This window comes from Lycium ferocissimum, unplaced genomic scaffold, assembly GCF_029784015.1.
Source record: "Lycium ferocissimum isolate CSIRO_LF1 unplaced genomic scaffold, AGI_CSIRO_Lferr_CH_V1 ctg525, whole genome shotgun sequence".
Lineage (NCBI taxonomy): Eukaryota > Viridiplantae > Streptophyta > Magnoliopsida > Solanales > Solanaceae > Lycium > Lycium ferocissimum.
The window spans coordinates 232,591-253,243 of NW_026725923.1; the positions used below are offsets into that span (position 1 = coordinate 232,591).

General features: G+C 34.6%; 3 protein-coding genes across 3 annotated transcripts; 1 reads left to right on the forward strand and 2 right to left on the reverse strand.

Annotated features, from left to right (window-relative positions):
- Positions 1-251: 251 nt before the first annotated feature.
- On the forward strand, positions 252-2,660 carry LOC132044800 (pentatricopeptide repeat-containing protein At3g04760, chloroplastic). Its single transcript, XM_059435323.1, has one exon. The coding sequence runs from the start codon at positions 532-534 to the stop codon at positions 2,287-2,289; it is 1,758 nt and encodes a 585-aa protein (XP_059291306.1). The 5' UTR covers positions 252-531; the 3' UTR covers positions 2,290-2,660.
- Positions 2,661-4,205: 1,545 nt separating this feature from the next.
- LOC132044799 (pentatricopeptide repeat-containing protein At1g08610) lies at positions 4,206-9,587 on the reverse strand. Its single transcript, XM_059435322.1, has 2 exons — positions 9,472-9,587; positions 4,206-6,586 (listed from the first exon to the last, which is right to left on the reverse strand). Exon 2 carries the CDS (start codon positions 6,423-6,425, stop codon positions 4,692-4,694), a length of 1,734 nt encoding a protein of 577 aa, XP_059291305.1. The 5' UTR covers positions 6,426-6,586; positions 9,472-9,587; the 3' UTR covers positions 4,206-4,691.
- Positions 9,588-11,263: 1,676 nt separating this feature from the next.
- On the reverse strand, positions 11,264-17,015 carry LOC132044809 (uncharacterized). Its single transcript, XM_059435335.1, has 4 exons — positions 16,826-17,015; positions 13,976-14,073; positions 12,125-12,221; positions 11,264-11,477 (listed from the first exon to the last, which is right to left on the reverse strand). The coding sequence occupies exons 1-4, from the start codon at positions 16,965-16,967 to the stop codon at positions 11,431-11,433; spliced, it is 384 nt and encodes a 127-aa protein (XP_059291318.1). The 5' UTR covers positions 16,968-17,015; the 3' UTR covers positions 11,264-11,430.
- Between the last annotated feature and the right edge of the window lie 3,638 nt (positions 17,016-20,653).

Genomic DNA, 20,653 nt, shown 5'->3' on the forward strand with positions numbered 1-20,653 from the left:
GCACCCCTACTCTGTGTCTAATAATGTGTAACTTTTTACATTATCGGTGCATATAAGTTAAGTCATTTTTTTCCCAATTATTTCAAGAACTAGACCTTATAGTCAACTTCAAAAAGTGCAAGCCACAAACTAGACCGGCCCGGTTTATCCAATGGCTTAACAAGTTAGTAACCTTATCTGAACTATGTTATCCAATAAGAATCTACAACTAGATTTCTGGGATGCACAAAAGAAAAAAGAAAAAAAAATTCCCAACCACTTTAGTTCAACTGCCAACTTTCTAGTACCTCATAATTTCATGGCTCGTGTTACAAACAAGAATAACGGGTACTTCTTTCTATTTTTTTTAATTCAGTTCCAGATGATTTCTCTATTACACTGAGGGATCCGAAAGTCAGTGAGGATTTATATAGCCGACTTCAACTTGTTGGTATTAAGGTGTAGTTGTTGTTGCATTGAGGGGTTGGGAAGTCAGTGAGAATTCGTTTAACCGACCCCAATTTGTTTGAGATTGAGGCGTAGCATTTGTCAATGAACACTGAAATGCTACCTAATACTAACCAAATGACTAGGGCCATCTTTCCTCAATTGCCCTTTTTATCCAATAACTTGAAGCCAACATCTCAATCTCAAAAGCACAATTTTGTTGTTAGATGTAGTAGCAATGGCCACAGTAAAATAAAGCATAGAAATAACCAAAGGGTCAAAGTTTCTACTGAAAATAGACAAGCCCATGTACAGTCCAATGATATGAAAGTTCTAAATTGGTCATGTAAAGTAGGCAAGTATGATGAAACCTTGTATCTTCTTGAATGCAAAATGAAGAGTGGTTATAAACCTGATGTCATTCTCTGTACAAAACTCATTAAGGGATTCTGCAACTCAAAAAAATCGGACAAAGCGGAGAAAGTTATGCAGATTTTGGAGAAATCTGGTGAACCAGATGTGTTTGCATATAATGCACTTATAAGTGGATTCTGCAAAATGAACAAAATTGAAGCAGCTAATAAGGTGTTGAATCGGATGAAAGCCCGAGGCTTTCCTCTGGATGCTGTTACTTATAATATCTTGATAGGTAGTCTTTGTGATAGAGGGAAACTAGGATCAGCATTGAAGTTGTTGGATCAGTTAAAAGAAGAAAACAATTGTAAGCCTACGGTTATTACATACACAATCTTGATAGAGGCAACGATTCTTGAAGGTGGGATTCATGAAGCAATGAAACTTCTCGATGAGATGTTATCGAGAGGGCTTCAACCCGATATGTACACTTATAACGCGATTATCAGGGGAATGTGCAGAGAAAAAATGATGGATCAAGCCCACGAGTTTGTTAGGAGCTTGCCATCCAAGGGTTGCAGACCGGACGTGATTTCTTATAATATTTTGTTAAGGGCATTATTGCATAAGGGGAAATGGAGTGATGGAGAGAAGCTAGTGAATGAGATGTTTTCCGCGGGATGTGAACCAAATGTGGTTACTTATAGTATCTTGATGAGTGCTTTATGTAGAGATGGGAAATTAGATGAAGCGATCAACTTGTTGAAGATAATGATGGATAAGGGATTAACACCGGATACATTCACTTATGATCCTTTAATATCTGCATTTTGCAAAGGAGGGAGATTAGATTTGGCTATTAAGTTCTTGGATTATATGATTTCCAACGGTTGCTTGCCTGATATAGTGAACTACAACACTATACTTTCTACAATGTGTAAGAAGGGTAAAGCCGATGAGGCCATGGAAGTATTTGAGAAGCTCGGGGAAATAGGTTGTCCTCCGGATGTGAGTACTTACAATACATTGATGAGCGCGTTATGGAATAATGGAGGGAGAGCTCGGGCTTTGAGATTGGTTTCGGAGATGATAGAAAAAGGGATTGATCCTGATGAGATTACTTATAATTCATTGATATCATGTTTATGTAGAGATGGGATGGTGGATGAGGCACTTGATTTGTTAGGAGATATGGAGGATAATGGTTTTCCACCTACTGTTATCACTTATAACATTCTCCTTCTTGGATTATGCAAAGCTCATAGAGTTGATGAGGCAATTGAAGTGCTAGGTGAAATGGTTAAAAAGGGGCGTCAACCAAATGAAACGACTTATATTCTACTAATCGAAGGTATTGGTTTTTCGGGATGGAGAGTTCAAGCAATGGAGCTGGCTAGTGCAATTTATCAAAAGAATGCTATCTCGAAAGAATCACTTCAACGTTTGAGAAAAACATTTCCTGTACCTGATGTTTATAAAGATATTACTCTCTCAGAAACCAGTAAGTAGCTTCCTGAATCTGTTACTGATATTTATAAGAAGCCATTTGTTCTTTAAGATCAGAAGTTTCAGTTATCCTTGTGTCTTTTGTGGTGGAAGTCTTCTGGTCAAGTACTCAAGACTTTGCGTTCAACAAAATCTGGAAAGAAGTTTTGTAACTCAGGTACCATAGGGCAGATTATATGATCTGCTAGTTTAAGAAGTAGTGGGAAGACATTTAGCGGTTTCATATACTTTTCTCTGTATCGTTCAAATTTTATCAGAAGTCCATAGAGGGACAGGTTTTATATCAATGTTCAATACTTGTACTTTACTGACAGTCCAAGCAATGTTCAATACTTGTACATGAATGACAGTAATAAAGATCTCACGCTTCTGTATGTGCACACTTTACATTGTATTCCTAGACTAACAACTATGTATTCTTGAAATCCCGCTCAACAAATTGCATCGCCAACCTGATTGTCTTCTTTTCATTTTCTGTTGGGATACATTTGGTATTGAATATATTGATGTTAGCAAACCGTGGTTTACTGTTGGGTGCCCTTTCAATGGCCAATGACAAAATTGAAATCTCAAAATACGTGTTAAGTAGTTTAAGAGGTAGTCGCATCAGGTGTTTATATCAAACCAATGATTGTAAGACATGTGTTGCATATATACTTTTAAACACTTGACCATGATTAAGTGATATGCATCTCACTTTGATTTGTTGACTCTTAAGATTAATTGTTTAATTAGGTGCAAAACCCGGATAAGTATTTACTGTTTTAATATCTATCTCCAAAAGAAAAAGGCCCTCATATACATGCGTGCCAAAATTCTTGTGTTCTTTGACAACAATCATAGCATCTATTGTAACCAATATTGCTTGATCATCTATTCTGGAAGTTGGCAGCATAAAACAAACTTTATTATCAAATATGGTTTTGCTTGGACGGATGATGAAACCTTTGCTCAACTTTTTTTTTCTTCTGTTCTAACCAAATTGGTAGAAGATGAAGCAGCCGCATTGAAGTTCCCCCCTCCTGTTTGAAGCAGCCGCATTGAAGTTCCCCCCTCCTGTTTCTTTCCCAATTGATAACATTGATCACTCCAAAATACTCAAAAGTTCACAGCCAATTGTATCTGTAACGTAGTAGAAAAGTTTGAACTTCAAACAATGAAAATATCGCACAAGCTGTGTGTTAGAGAGATAGAATAAATTACACAGGTATCTTTCATTTCCAAGTTAAAAATCTTAAACAGTACGCGTTCTTGCCATCTAGCAAATGAGATCTTCTTGATGCATTAGCACAAAACTGCTCCCAAGTTTAAACAAGCATTGACGAAAATCATAAGAATAACAACAAATACTACTACGCCTAAATCCCAAAAAAAATGGAATCAGTTATAAGCATCCCCACTTCTTCATTTAAGCTTGTTACAACAAAACTCAAGCTAGAATATAGTGCTAAAACAGTCCACACAGGCCTTTATCTGTGTCAGAGATGAATGAGTTGAACCGCAAATTTCTACTTGTACTCCAGTTTGGTATATGTGGAACAAGGCAGTCAGTGAACATCCAAGTTTCTCATAAGCAAAATTAGTCGAAACCATCTTCTCTACATTACAAAATTATATATAAGATAATTAACCGTCCTCCAACGAATCAAACTCTCTGGAAAATAAATGCAGGCTTCTTGTGCATTGTGTGAAAAGAAGTTAGCTGGACAAAGGCATGGTGAGTGAAAATCATGTAAGGGTCCAGCATCAAGAATTCATGAAAACAGATATAAGCTTAAGAAATGCATAGGTATATCAACCTAATATGGGCGGTCACGATGGAATTAAGACAACGAATAAAGCTACACGACTAAAAAGCAAGAGATAGAAACTTTGGAATTAAAGATGTTTGAAGAATATAAATCCATATAATAACATGGTTATTGGGAAATTTCACAAGGGCAATGGACTAAAACCCATGGACACCTGGATATATTCATGGCACATGATAAAATCTGCCTTATATGCACTGAACCACAGCTACATCTTTTTCAGTAGAGTCAGGAACAATGTTGCAACTAAAAAGTCTTCATATGAATTAGAATACAGATGCTAGCCAAAACTTTGTGAAGAAGGTACGACGGTCAAAACTTTTACCAAGCACAATATAGAACAGACAATGGACATGGAAAGAAACCTAATAAAGGAGTAAATTTCCATTTGCGCTGAGGTGATATGTCCAATGATTTAACGGCCTGCGTTAAGGATACTCTCTGTTCAATCTGAAAATCTCTATTCCTCAAGCTTTTCATTCCCTCAACTTTTTCCGTGTTGCTGTTACTGCTTTGTTCATATCTGCACCAGCTATCCCTCCAATTACAATAACTGAGTTAAGGATACTGTCTAACTGGAATTGGAAAAAAAGTCTATTCCTTCAGAATTTTCCATTCCCTCAACTTTTCCCGCAATTCCATAGCTTCTTCATTCATACCTGCGCCAGCTATACCTGCAATTATATTTGAATACACGGTTGACTTAAGCTTGTGGCAACTTGATATCATCATTTTCAGAACTTGTTTTGCAGAGTCGAGTTTGCTGTTTTGACATAACCTGTGAATAATAAACTTGTAACAATTATCTCTGACCCTACTTCTGCTGTTACCCATCTCTTTTAGTAAATCCACAGCTTCTTCAATAAGATCAGCTCGACAGAATCCCCAAATTAAACATCTATATGTAACATCATCAGGACTTGTCCCATGCTTTTCCATTTGATGGTATAATTCCATAGCTTTCTCCATAAAGCCCTGCTTTGCAAGGCCATCAATAACTATGTTGTAAGTGATTATACTAGGAGATTCCGAACAACTGCTATCACTTAAACAATGAACAACTTGGACTGCCTCGTCCACCATTGCCTCATTACAAAGAGCACGTAAAAGTGTATTATAGGTGATTATGTCAGGTGAACAGTTTTCCAAGACCATCTGAGTAAAAAAGTCGATTGCACGATCCAAAAGCCCGTGCTTGCACAAACCATTGATTAAAATATTGTAAGTGACAACACTAGGAGGATGTGAAGTTTCATTCATGACGGAAAGCATCCCATCTACTCCGTCCCAACATCCATAGGTAGAAAAGGAATGGAGAAAAGTATTGTAAGTCACAGCATTAGGCTCAAGGCCATGCGATAGGAGATTATAGATTAGTAAAGCTGAATCTTCAAAGTTCCCTTGCTTACAAGCAAAATTTACCATGGAATTATAGGTCACGAGATCTGGAGAACATCCCTCAACTGCCAAGTCCTCCATTACCTCAATGGCACGTATAACACCACAATGTTTGCAGACTAATTCAACGAGAATTGTACTGGTGATCACATAAGGAGGACATCCTTTTCTTAATCGATCCTTCCAAAACTGAATTCCTTGATCATATTTACTACGGTCAAACATCGCACGCAGTATAGTATTATAAGTGATAACATCGGGAAGGCAACCACTCAAGCTCATGTAGTCCAAAAAATCAATGGCAGAGTATAAAAGCCCTTTTCTACAGAGACCACTGATTAACATATTATATGTGATGATATCTGGAGTCCCACCAGACATAACCATGACTTGTAGAACATTTGCTGCTTTTCCTGTCTGTCCCAAATTAACGAGGCCCCTAATCAAGTTTATGCAGGAAGGATAATCTGGAATTTGGTTTCGACGAGTCATCAGGTCAACTAATTTCGAAGCTTCAAGCAATTTTCCGTGACTGCAAAAACTTCTAAGGACTTTGTTGTTAGTTATCTCATCATTTTCAACCAATGGTCCATCTAAAGTCAACCTTGAGGAACTAGAAAGTTTCTTTAACTGTTGCTCATTTGAACTCTTCTCAACATCTCTATTTAAGCTCCCATTAGTACTCTCTTTAACTCTATCAAGGAAGACACTTCCCTGCTTGTTACAGGGTAAAATCGAACCAGTTTTTCCTGAACCAAGAACTCCGTGGCATTGACAAAAAGATTGACTACTAAAGTTACCCCTGAATGAATGTCTTAACAGAACTGCTGGAGTTTTTATTAGCAACGATTTACTGCTTCCGGTTTGGAGGTCTATTTGGCTGGAGCTTGAGCTCTGTATGTGCAGTTTCGGGACAAGTGTATAAGCCATTGCTTTCTTCACGATAACACCAACCTTCAAGAGAAAAAGAGCATTTCTTCAGAAACTACTGTGTTCTTCCTGTATGTGCCAGAACTTGAATAGCATGAGGTGAGGTGCAATCTTAGACAAGCTGGAAAAAAGAGATGCACCACTGATCCCGGTCTTGTCAACTGAAAAAGGTAAGAAGGTGGGATGGAAGGATGTAAGAGGACAAATGTCTTCTGAATAAAAACTATTAAGATAGAACAGCAAATGCAAGGCAACTTTTTGGTAGAAAAGGTCGAAACTTGACATCTTTATCTTCAACATCTTTTATCAGGAAAAACATCTGATAATACATAAATCTGTATCTGAAAGAGAGCATCAAAGAACTCTGCTGTCAAAACCAGAAACTCTACACTCAGAAAAAAGAACTTCATATTCAAATTTGACTTGATTCAAAACACACTTTTTTTGAAAAAAAAAATGAGTATCAGCTAAGCAAATCCATGAGATTCATCCATCGCTGCTATGGGAGTCAAAATGCACTACAGTAACATCACTCAATCAACTTACATGTCAATTCCTAACTAGGTAGAGCCGGCTATACAAATCCTATTTAACCATTCAGCTCTATGTGAGGCCATATCATTCAAAATGCAAAACAGCAACATTACTCACAAAAACATTTGCTCACACGGATACACGGAATGGCAATGGAATCACACTTTTAATCATTCTGCTCTATTCAAGGCCATCTTGTTCAAAATTCAATGCAGCAACATATCTGACAACAACACTTGCTCACATGGGAACACAAAAGGGCAATGAAATCACATATTTAATCTAGTAACTCTTTACTTTAATTGTGTATGCACTGGGAATCAAACAAATGCTTTTTTCACCGACAAAGCAAGTCAATTTATCCCACATTGTTGCTTATATTAACCAAAAATTAAGAACGTGACCTCATATACGTAGCCCTAGAGTTAAGCAAATCTTGCATTACTATCATATATAACCACATAAATAAGGAAACTAATTCCATCAGCATAAAACTTAATGGTGAAAATACGAATTCTCACAACTCTCATTTTGAGTAATCAATTTATTGCTTGGACAGTTGTTATAATGTCTTATTTATTACATCTTTCATCCTTAATCAAACCTTTGATTGCTTCAATACCCCCTGTATTTTACTAACTTTTCTTTGAAATGCAAACCAAATTAACTAATTATACTACTTCCTCCGTTTCATTTTTTGTGGCATTATTTCCTTATTAATCCGTTCAGAAAAGAATGACACTTTTCTTTATTTGGAAATAGTTTAACTTTAAACTTCGCATTTTTTTTATAAAGGTAACAGTTAAACTTCCCATTTTACCCTTAATAATAGTATACTATGCTAGCCATAGAAATCTCATCGCATGTTTAAGACCACGAGTTCCAAAAACCTTCCTTTCTTTCTTTCATGAACTTCATGCCAATTAACAAAGAAACACTAAAAAACATCAACTTGTTCACCTTTTACTACAGATTTTAGCTAAGCTGCAGCAGTTACGTCTGATATACTAAACCATAAGTCCATAACTAAGCTTGTGAAAAAATGAGAACAAAACTAACCCCACAAAGAAACACTTAAGTAACATCAATTTATTCACCTTTTACAACAAATTTTAGCTCAAAGTTCAAAATATCTGATATGCTAACCCATAACTGAGCTTGTAAAAAAAAGGGGGGGGGGGGGGGGAAAAAACTAACCCCTCAAAGAAAAACTTAAGTAACATCAACTTATTCATCTTTTACTAAATTTTTTAGCTAAAAGGTCAATTGTTTTATCTGACATGTTAAAACATAAATAAGCCTGTGAAAAAATGAGAAAAGAACTAACCACACAAAGTTTCACCTTTTACTACAAATTTAGCTAAAATTCAACAATAATATCCTGATATCAGAAACCATAACTAACCTTGTGAAAAAATGAGAGGAAAAAAAAACTAACCCCACAAAAAGAAACATTCAAGTGACATCAATTTGTTCACCTTACAACAAACTTTAGCTAAAAATTCAACAGTAATATCTGACATGCTAAACCATAACTAAGCTTGTGAAAAAATGAGAAAAAAACCAACCCCACAAAGAAACACTAAAGTAATATCAACTTGTTCACCTTTTACTACAAATTTTAGCTAAAATTTCAACAGTAATATCTGAAACCATAACTACGCTTTTGAAAAAAATGAGGGAAAGAAAAAGCTAGCCCCACAAAGAAACATTAAATTAACATCACCTTGTTAGCCTTTTACAACATAGTTTAGCTAAAAATTGAACAGTAATATCTGATATGCTAAACCATAACTAAGCTTTTTCACCATAAAGTTTCAACTTTTACAATAAATTTAGCTAAAATTCAACAGTAATATCCGAAACCATAACTAAGCTTGTGAAAAAATGAGGAAAAGAAAAAACTAACCCCACAAAGAAACACTTAAGTAACATCAAATTGTTCACCTTTTACTACAAATTTTGGCTAACAATTAAACACTAAAACTATATGATAAGCTAAACTATAATCTTGAAAAAAAAAAAAAAAAAAAAAAAAGAACCAACCCCCCACAAAGTTTCAACTTTTAACCATAACTAAGCTTGTGAAAAAATGAGGAAAAAATAACTAACCCCCACAAAAAGAAACACTTAAGTAACATCAACTTGTTCACCTTTTACTACAAATTTTGGCTAACAATCAAACACTAATATATGATATGCTAAACCATATTCTTGGAAAAATGAGAAAGAACTAACCCCCCCAAAGTTTCAACTTTTAACCATAACTAAGCATGTGAAAAAATGAGGAAAAAAAAAAAAAAACAACCCCACAGAGAAACACTTAAATAACATCAAATTTGTTCACCTTTTACTACAACTTTTAGTTAACAATTAAGCACTAATACTACATGATATACTAAACCATAATCTTGAAAAAAAAAAAAAAAGAAAAAGAAAGAGAAAGAACCAACCCCCACCCATGTAAACACAAAAAGAGAAAGTATAAGAAAACAATAAGACATGAACATACCTGCAGTATTTCTTTGTGGTTAAGTATTTGGAATTGATTTTGGACTTGAAAAAACAAAGAAGATGCAGTATCTGGGGGTAAAATTATGAATATAAGGATTAAGGGGGTTTATTGGTTATAAAGTGGATTGTGAGACGTTAATAACTAGGCACTAGGGTTGAATTTCATAAAAATTTGCATATCACTTCTCTTTCCAACTTAATATGTGATTTGGTACCTAAAAGTAAAAAAATAAATAATAAGTTTGAAGGACATGAAAGAAATAGGCAAAATTAATTATGATAATGTAACTTGAAAAAAGACTTGAAGAATAAAAAAAATAGTAGCATTCGGTATATTGAAAAAAATGAATAAATTTCTATGTGGCTGATTGGCTTAGCTGAAATTAAACCAAATGCTGAAAATTACTTTTAAGTGGTGGAACTAATTTTATAATTAAGCACTTACGTGTTTGGATATAATTAACTCAATTTCCTTGTGCGCATCTTCCGGCTTCCAAAATTAACAAATTAAGAGCCTATTTGGATTGGCTTATTTTTTGTGCTTTTAAGCCAAAATAACTCTTAAGCTTTGTAGTGTTTGAGTAAAAACAAAAAAGTACTTTTAAGCACTTATTTTTAAGTCAAAATAATAAAAATAAGCCAAAAGTCATAAGTTCCTTCAAACGGTCTCTTATTTGCGTGTGGGGGCTTCGTTCGTCAGAAATCTGCACATTTTTTTTGCCTCCCTGTAAATAAAAGAGGATGTCGCTGAATGTCATCCTCGTTGATGATTTTGACGGAAAATATCGCATAGTATCTTTTTAATCATACTTTACCATTATAATTTTCAGTGATTGAGTATTAGAATTTAGAAATAATCCTTCAAAATACAATGCTTAAAAATTATGCTATAATTCACATGCTACAATATTTATTTTTGGATGGACATTTTTTCATGTGGCTCTGCACTGCTAAGAACCTGTGCTTAACAGTAATTGAGATTTGAGAAAATATCCTTTTCATATTGGAATGATTGAGCATATTCATATTGTAAATATTGGCGTTTCAAGTTTCTTTGGATGAATTTTTAAGCTTAATGTATTTGTGCTTCATGAACTTTCAAAAAGGTTTTCCGTTAATTGTATCAATATATTTAGGGAATTTAACCCCAAATTTTAATTTCTGAGACTCTTATTGGAGATATGATATACTTCTTTCCCAATTGAATATTGGGAAACTGAAACTTACTCCGCATTAGGACTTAAGAGTACATCACATTAAGCGGACCGAAACAACGGCAAGTAGAAGTGAATTTGGAACCACAAAATATGTTCATAGAAAAAATGTAGTAATATAGAAGTCTAACCCAACCCCACTTTATGGGACTACACTGCGTGTGTTGTTGTTGTAGACACAATGCAAGTAGCGCACATGAAAGACAATGAGAGAAGGTCGGTTGAAAAGGACGTAACGCAAACCAATGCACATAATGAGGCAAACCTACAATCATATTTCACTAAATTCACTTTACCACCACATTCTTTTTTTTTCACAATATTTATTTAAGAAATAATAAATGAAGTGCATATTTTACCAATGTGCCCATATTAATTAGTGCATATTTTTATTGGATTTGAAAACAGATTTGAAGTGAGTAATTAATATTATAGGTAAAACAAAAAAAATAATTTTTTTTCTCTTGATATGCTAAAAGTGACAAGTAAACGTTTTGTAAGACAATCACTCTCCTATGAATTGCGCATTGTGGGATTCTACTGGGTATGATGTTGTTGTTGTAACGTAACAAAATGGAAGCAAAGGGACCACAACTAAGATTAAAACTTTAATCATCCTCAGTAAACCCACACTAGGTTAGATATTTACTGACACATTAATGAACGTATGTAACTTCAGATATCTTGTAAAACCCAAGTTTCCAAAACAACTAGTTTTTCCCAATACACCAATCCATGGCTTGCTAATTACTCTTGCGAAGTTGAATCGGCCGGTTTCCAACATACTTCCCTGAAAAGAGCATGAATTACCACATTAGGCATCTGAGTATAATATTACACCAATTCAATAACTAAAACTACTTCCTCTTCTACTTCCTCTTCAGACATTCATGTTACGAAATTCTCGCATACAAGTTTGATTGATGTTGTTCTTTTCTTACTGATTTTTTCTGCACTTAAACTGACTTCAAAAGCAGTCGTAAATGTTGTTTTCAGCACAGAGTTCTGTTACTTGTTTCGTTCACTATTCCTTTTTCGTGGAGAGGGGAGGGGGAGGGGACAGGGATTGCACGTTCAAATAAAAAAACCAAGTGGCCTAATAGAGGGCACTCTTTATATCAATGTGAATCATTTGAAATAAAGATATCAAAGTGGCATCAAACAGATGGTATATCAAGGAAACTGTCAATTCCAACTGAAAGCTACCATCCCTTTCATTTATGAGTGGTCGGTCTTCAAGAAGGTAAAGCTGATCACATAACTGTGACAGACCCACTACATCAAGTTCTGTTTTTTTTTTTTTTTTTTTTTTGGGTGTGTGTGTGTGGGGGGGGGGGATCAAGTTCTGTCAGTTAATACATTCGATTATGCTGCTGGTAAACTTAAGCACAATAAGAGACTAAACATTCCATAATACTTGATTAACAGATAACTTACCATGCATTTCTTCAAGTGCCGCAGCTTGGTCTAACGGGTTGGAAAAACTCACAAATCCATATCCCCTGGTCTTACCAGTCCGCTTGTCTCTCACAACCTGTCAACATGAATTGTAGAACCCCTTTGTTACTGAAACATGTAAGCTACAACATACAATTATACAATAAAGTTCGAAGAGAACAAGGCGAATATAAAATGCCTTTTTTTTTTTTCTTTTTTCTTTTCAGGTCTAATAACATCAGCCTGATGGATCTTGAAATATAACTAAGCTACACTTTTTTTTCTTCATCAGGTAACTAAGCTACAGTACTATATAACACATTACTACTGCAATTTTGGGCAATAAACAAATTACAAGTAGACTATGTCCAAAGGAAGAGGTAAGGTATCACCACCATTACAATCTGCTCAATTAGATGCCACCAATCTAGAATCTTGATTAGATGCTCACTGCTTTAGACATCCAAAACTGGCAATATCTCACACCCTTTCCATTGGTTTATTTCTTCAGTTTATGCAAATAAACGGGAACATACAGAACTAAGTCAACATGCATGTCTGCAGTGCACCCCAGTGTTTTGGACAGCGAGAAGCGGAAAAAAGCGACGAGGCCTTGCTTCACAGAAGCAAAAAGCGTCAAGGGAAGCGCGCTTTTTTCATGTGAATTGCAATTCAATACAAAAATAAAAAATATTAAATAGGCATAGATAAATAACCAAGAATTCAATAAAAATAACATATTAAGCAAATCGGTCAATTCTTAAATTAAGAAGTAAATAATAGATACTAGAACTAGATAGTCAATAATCCTTATATGTCATAACATATTAAGCAAATACAAAACCAAATCACAAAGGGATCAACATCCTATTCTTCAACAAGATCTCCAAACCCCCCCCCCCCCCCCCCCAAAAAAAAAAAAGAAAAAAAAGAAGAACAGTGAAAACAGAGAAACAATTGCAGAACAGTCAACAGCGATAAAAAAACAGAGCAGAACAAAGAAAAACATTACAAAATAGAGAAAAAATTGATCAACAGAGACAAAAAATAAAGCAGAACAGTGAAAGAAATTACAAAACAGAAAAGAATTGCAGAACAGAAAAAATCGGGGCAGAACATAGAAACTAACTGCAGCAAGTCAAAGAACTGAAAAAAGTAGACAAAGAAGTGAAGTCGAGTAGAAGCAGGTAAAATAGAGAAAAGAAGAAGAGGAAGAGAAGGAGAAGAAGAAGAAGAAGAAGGAGAAAAGAAATTGCAACAGTCGAGAAGGCTTGCAGCAATCGCTAAGAGTGTATTTACAAAATTTTAAAATTAAACCCTAGGCAGCTGTTGACCTCGCTCAAGCGAGCTTTTCTCGCTCGCCCCGCTTCTCGCTTAAAGCGCAGAAGCGCTCGCTTTTAATAACATTGGTGTACCCCACCCCAGAAAACAAGGAAAAGAACACACACACGCATGCGCGCGCAAACATACAACCTGACGAATACAATTTTTGAAACTACGATGATACTACTAAGATGTTCTCTTTAATTTTGATCACTCAAAATAATTGAACTCCAATTTGAAAGCAGTAAAAAGTGAGGAGAAGTCTTTCAAAACTAGATGCATGCATACCACTATTGATGTACCCAGACTATCCCTAGATGTATATGCATTTAGAAGGATTTTTCTGAAGATTCATGAATGTTCAGGATGTAGAAATATGATGTAAGAAAAGAAAGAAAAGAATTAACCTACTAGAGGACAAAAAATCTCTCCCTTCATGACCAGAAATACCAGTTCTCATCATGTATACCAATCAAAAACATAAAAATGTAAAATTATTGGACAATTAAATGATCTAATAGAACATACCTTAGCCATATTAAATGTTGGAAACCTTGAAAAGGCTTTTGATAGGACATCATCAGTCACCTCATTCCCAAGATTAGCACACATTAGACGATAATTATCTGTGACATCATCCAAATATAACTTAGTTATTCCACTGCACTAGGATTTGCACCAATTCTAACAGCACAGGCATAAATAAGTGAATAACCATGGGAAATAGGTGCAAAAAGCCAGAACCAACAGTGGATACTATCACTGCAAACCATAATCCATGAAAGCGGAGCAATAAAGCATAATACAAACATCTTAGCAGCAAAAAGGATATTACTCAAACATGTGAGATCTGATAGATTACTTAGCAGAGTTTGTCTCCTGCACATTCTTTTTTCTAAATACCTCCGGAGAAAGCAGTAAAGGAAGTAAATGCATTTAGAACGAGAAGACACAAAACTCCCCATTACTTAACTAACACAAATTCCTATAGTAGATCTATTTTCTATTCAAGCATCTATTATCCAGGTAAGAGAGATTTATAAATTATAGTACTGTGAGATAGATAGATAAAACGAGTTGGGGATAGGATAATTGCATTAAGGCCAGTATGGGAAAAGGAGACAATCAATGTTATTAGTGCCTGTGCTCCACAAATAGATTAGATGCAAAGCTAAGCATGTCAATGAAGAGCTGTTATTCTTGTGTATAAAGTATAGTACTAATAGTGATACTTGTCCAAAATAGTCCTAGTTTTTACAAAATAAACTAATAGCAGCAATAAGGGGCCAAAGTTATTTCTCCCTAGATGAATGCACAAGCAACTAATTCAAAAATTACCACTGCTTCCTGAAGTTGTTTATATAACGCAAAACACTCTGGGTGCAGAATGTCAAAATATTAGGCCTACTTTGCTCCCCACTGTAGCATCAAAACAATCATTAGCTATGATCACCGTGTCTGTCTCCCTCTAACAAAGGCAGCCCCATACAAGATCAGCATTTCAAAAAAGGAAAGAGATAATCAGGGGCGGATCTATTAAGGTTCGTGAGGATGCCACGCCACCCGCAAGCTTTGGTCGAAAGCCTATGTATGTAGGAGTATATATATAAGAAATCGTATAAATAGCATACTTGCCACCCTGAAAAACAAAAGTAGCTATAGTGCCAGTGGCATTGAGTAGAAGGTGTCTCCCTAGTGGCGAGGGTTCAAATCCGTCTAGCCGCATAATTTCTAGCTGTTTTTGTTTTGCACATGTGAATATATGCTTTTCCTTCTTTTTCCCTCTTTCCTTTTGACCTGCTTTATCTAATTCATTAATTATTGTTGACTAGCTTCATTTATTTGTTAATCTCTGGATTATTTATTTTTTGACTATTTTCTTGTCTTTTATTTATTTGATTAAGTTCATAAAGTTAAAATTAAGAATAACATGAGCTTCTTCTTCCAAAAGTCCTTTTTGCAAGTTTTATGATTTGCACCATGTTGTCATAATTAGAGCCTGTTTGGATTGGATTATTTTAGGTGTTTTTAAGCCAAAATAGCTTTTAACTACTTTTGTAGTGTTTGACTAAAATAAAATAAAACTGATTTTAAGAACTTGTTTTTAAGCCAAAACCCATAAGCTAGAATTCCTAACTTATAGCTTTTGGCTTATAAGTCAAAAGCAATAAGCACATCCAAACGGGCTCTATTACTCCTATTTCTCCGTTCGTTCGATTTGTTTATGTAAACGGTATAAGACGAATAACCCGATCCGAAAGCGAAAGTTGATCAAATTGGCTAGTGTGGCACCCGGAACCTCCAAATCCTGCATCCGCCTCTGGAGATAATGATAAAAACCACACGAAGTATCACTTTTTTGCTAGTTTCCTACAAGAACTATCACCAATAATTTATCAAAACACACCTGAACTATCAAGTGTTTGCGTTTCCTACGTGAACTATCACCAACTATTTATCAAAACACACCTCGACTGGTATTTGATTGTGCCGGAACCTCTCAAAAAAATGATACCTCAGGTGTGTTTTGACCATTATCTCTTAATTTTTTTTTAAAAAACATTCAACGAATTCCTATAATTATCCATGTGGAGTGCCATTTGGCACTATTTTTAAACAAAAAAAGAGACTAATTCAGGTAGGAAACTCGCAAAAAAAGTGATACTTCTTCAGGTGTGTTTTCGACCATTAGCAAAAATAAAAGCAGTGCCACATAAACACGAGAAGAACAAATAAACAGATTTGAACCCCATGAGGCACAGCCAGTCAAGGAAAAATTATTACTCTCTCTGTCTCAATTTATGTGATACAATTTTCTTTTTAGTCCGCCCTAAAAAGAATGATATTACTACTATACATATAAAAGAGGATCTCAAAGTTTTGTAGTCCTCACATGAATTTTATTATCTCTTTTTACCCTTGATTAAGGTTTTAATGACTTTATAAGTCCTCACACATTTTGGTAAAATTGAAGAACTTTCTCTTCCTGAAATAATTTGCAACGACACAAATATGTCTGAGTTTCAAAAGTTTTTCATCGTTTCTTAAGAGCCCGTTTGGATTGGCTTATAAGTTGGCTTATTATTTGTTTTAAACTTTTTTTGAGTGTTTGGTGGCCAGAACTTGAAAAAGTCATTTTGTGTCTTAAAATATTTCAAAAAAATAATTGGACCCATTTAACTTAGCTTTATCTAAAGCAGTTTATAAGTTGAAAACAAATGTGCCAAAAAAAAAAATAAGTTGACTACCCCAACTTATTTTTTTTTATTTTTGAACAAAGTTTTAAGCTATAAGCCAATCCAAACGGGCTCTAAATTCCGTGTCTAGTCAAACTATATCACATAAATTGAGACGGAATGAGTAGGAAATTAGGGTTACCCGGTCGCCACTCTGCGAGAGTAGGTTCTTCCCAGCTTTGAATCCCATGAAACACAGCTTTCTTCTTCTTCTTCTTCTTAACCTCAGCTTTCTTCTTGGGCTCAATTTCGCTGCTCCCAAAATTTGAAGGCACGTCTGACATTGCGCCAATTAGGGTTTACTGGTTGCTAAATTAGGGAGACGATTTTCGGAATTATGTAAACTTTTTCACTTTTGCAACAGCAGGCACAAAATATCTGTGTTTTAAAAGGCAGAATCGCCCGCACTGGCAAAACGAGGCTTACGCGCACTTAATTTCTTGATGACCCTCATAATTTTTTAATAAATAAATGACATTTAATAGTTTTTCATCTATATAAATAAAAAAATTGAAAAAGGGCCAAAATTATCTCTGAACTTTGAAAAATAGTTCATTCATACCCTTCGTTATATTATTATCTTGCCAATTATATCCTTATTGTTATCTTATGAGATCAATTATCTTTTATGTATAATGATTATTGTCTTTAAGCGTCAATCGGACCAACCCTTCAAAAAAAATTCCCCTCAAACGCAATTTTTTTTTATCCTATTAAAATAACTCAACATTCCTTTGATCAGAGGTAGAAATTACTTTTTCCACCCAAACTAATACGGACCAACCCATTCACTAAAAACTATTTCCCCCCAAACGCACACTCTCTCTCTATCTCAATTGATGTGAAGACCCCGGAATCGTAGTAATTTACTATTCATCAGGTTTTTAGCCTTTATGCATCGCAACAATGTAAATTACACAGCATTCACTTTGGTCAGAGGTAGAGTCATTTTTTTTTTGGTTAAGAACCCTGTACAAATAAGATTTCAGACCGAAAAAAAAAAAAGTAAAATAAAATGTACCATGGTAGAGATACTTGTAAGATCCTTATTATAGCATTTGGATTGATCTATTGCTTCATTCAGATGTGAAGTTTTAATATGAAGGCTGGCATTTACTTTTGAAGTCATTTAATTGGATGTCAGCACAGATCCACATAATGTTAATCAAATAAGGAGGAGAGAAGAATGCAGTTGGACTATCGTTGATGAAGAGGAGCCATCTTAGAACTTAACAGACAGATGCCTACTACGAGGCGCAGGAGTACCTTGTCTGGTCTTGTGATGCGCTTAGTTGTGTTACGAGAATGAAATTATGCCTTGGCTTGACTTTAGACCAAAATTTCTTACCGCTTGCACCAATAGTGGGCAAAAGAGTTCTCTTTTGATAAAATTGGATACCTGAAGTCACTCATTCTTAATAAAATTTCTCGCTTGCATGTTGATCAATTAGTTATCAAATTTCTAAAACTTTGTCTGCAAAATATAATTTTGGCAGATGGAAGTTACGATTAATTGTAATATCATTCAAATGAAGTTGAAGTTGAAGTCGTCGACGATTTAGTTTGAGATAGAGAGAGAGTGTGCGTTTGGGGGGGAAATAGTTTTTAGGGAATGGGTTGGTCCGTATTAGTTTGGATGGAAAAATAATTTCGGGTCAGGTTGGGTTGAGTTATTTTAATAGGTAAAAAAAATTTTGAGGGGAAAATTTTTTGACGGGTTGGGATGATGCCATGTGGCAACCTTTACACATAAGGGTATAATTGATCCCATATTATAACGGTAAGGGTATAATTGGCCCTATAGTATAACGAAGGGTATGGATGAACTATTTTTCAAAGTTCAGGGGTAATTTTGGCCCTTTTTCGTAAAAAAATTGGATGTAACTCAAATAACAAGTTGTAGTATTGTATATTTACTATTTGAGAACATACAATTAATATTTTTTTTAAAAATACATAGCCGATTTGTACATTTTCACTTGTCATTGGTCTTTTGTCTTTACGTATCAAAATTATCATATTTTATTATTTTGCTATTTGAAAGTAATTTTAATTTTATTCATGAAGGTGTTACGTTTTAATTATAATACTAATAAAATTTATTGATATAAAATGAACAGTATGACAGTAATATTGTTTTAAGAAATTGTGATTTTTTCATTGTTTGAAAGTTAAGATGTTAGAGTTAATTTGTATTCCATAATAGCTTTTATTTCATTGTATTGTTTATACTTGTAAAATTATGTCATATATAATTACAAGTTGTAAGCAGCGGTGGCTAGAGGGTGAGGCTAATAAAAGTTTTGTTTTAGGCCCCCAAACTTTTGAGGCGCCAAAAACTTTTAGCGATGAATTTTATGATTTAAGTTTCTCTTAGATAATATTGAAGATTGTAAAAAGAAGTTTAAAATATATATAACAAAAGAAAACAAAAACACTATCTATGTTTTAAGAGCAAATTTTAAAACTTTGAACTAAACTACGCAAATCTTCATATTATTAAATAAAGTTTTTACAACAACATCCTAGATAATGTCTTTAAAACACATGGTTAATAACTTATTGACTTAAATTGATCCTCACTAATATAAATACTAATGTAACTATATGAAGTAAAATACAACAAGTATGAAAAATGAAAAGGGCAACACTAAATCTTTTGTATATGTGTCTATACTTAAGCTCTCGTATTTAAATTTAGCTTTATTGTGAGGATCAAGCATATATATATATATATATGTCATTTAACAGTTTTTTAATGTAATTTTACCTATATAAAAATATCTATTGTAATTATATTATTTTATGAAATACTAAAAATTAAATACCCATGGGGCTTACGCCTCGCCGAGGCAAATGTAAAACGCCCTACCTTACGCCCCCTCCTTTTAAAACACTGCAAAATATCAGGACAATTCAACAAGTAATATCACACAACACAACACTGAAAATGTCACCAAGAATCTCAAAAGCTAACACAAAAATTCAGCATATTATACACACGTTGCTCAGCTTATACACATCAGCTTATACCCTCCCTCCAACTCCAACTCCATGTTGCTAATCAACCTGCAATGAAGAATAAAGAGCTGGAGAAAATCCCTAGTTGGAGAAAAACCCTAAAAAAAAACTGCTGATTGTTGTTATTTCTCGCCTTCGTTACGGCCTTCCTCACTTTAGCGGTAGTCTTTCCAATCAGATATGGACACCTTGGCTTGTGTGCCAAAAGGTCTCCTTCTGCAATAACCGCTGCTCCACATCGTTTAGGGCAAAAAACAAAACTGAAAATCCTCATGATTATCAGCAACATGCTTCTCCAATTTTGTTTTGTCACTGAAAGCGGAAGGACATCCGTCACATTTAAAGGCACTTCTAGCCAATTTCTTCTCCAGAGAACGTGAACCTGTCATGTTTAAAATCGCAGCTTGGATTTGGGAATGATCGAGAAAGTGAGAACCAAGTATGATCGAGAAATAGGTGGAGTGAGTGTGCTAGTGTTATGTTAGTGTTAAGTGTCCGTGTTTGTCTTTTTTTCTAAACTAGTCTCTATGAATGTGCGTTGCTCATTATTTCCTGTCAATCATGAGAGAAAAAAAATATTATGTTAAGTTATTTGTAACCAGATATCATTTTTGTTACGCGTTCTTCTATCCATGTTGGAAATATTCAACAAAAAAAATAATCTAACTGGCCATATTTTTAATTTATCGTCATTACAAAAATAAAAGTATTGAAAACATTACTGAACAAAACTAAAATATAGGTCATTTTTTTGCACAAAAATTCAAGGTTTGATGAGAAATACGTTTAATAGCCTGTTGATCCATCAAAGTTTCACAAAATTATAGGGGCTCGGCTTTTTGCCTAAGCCTAGATGGAGCTATATAAGCTATTTTAATTAGCAAACAAAAGAGAATAGCTAAGCAGGGAAGAAACAACTCAAGTGCTACATTTAGCTTAAGTTGGAATC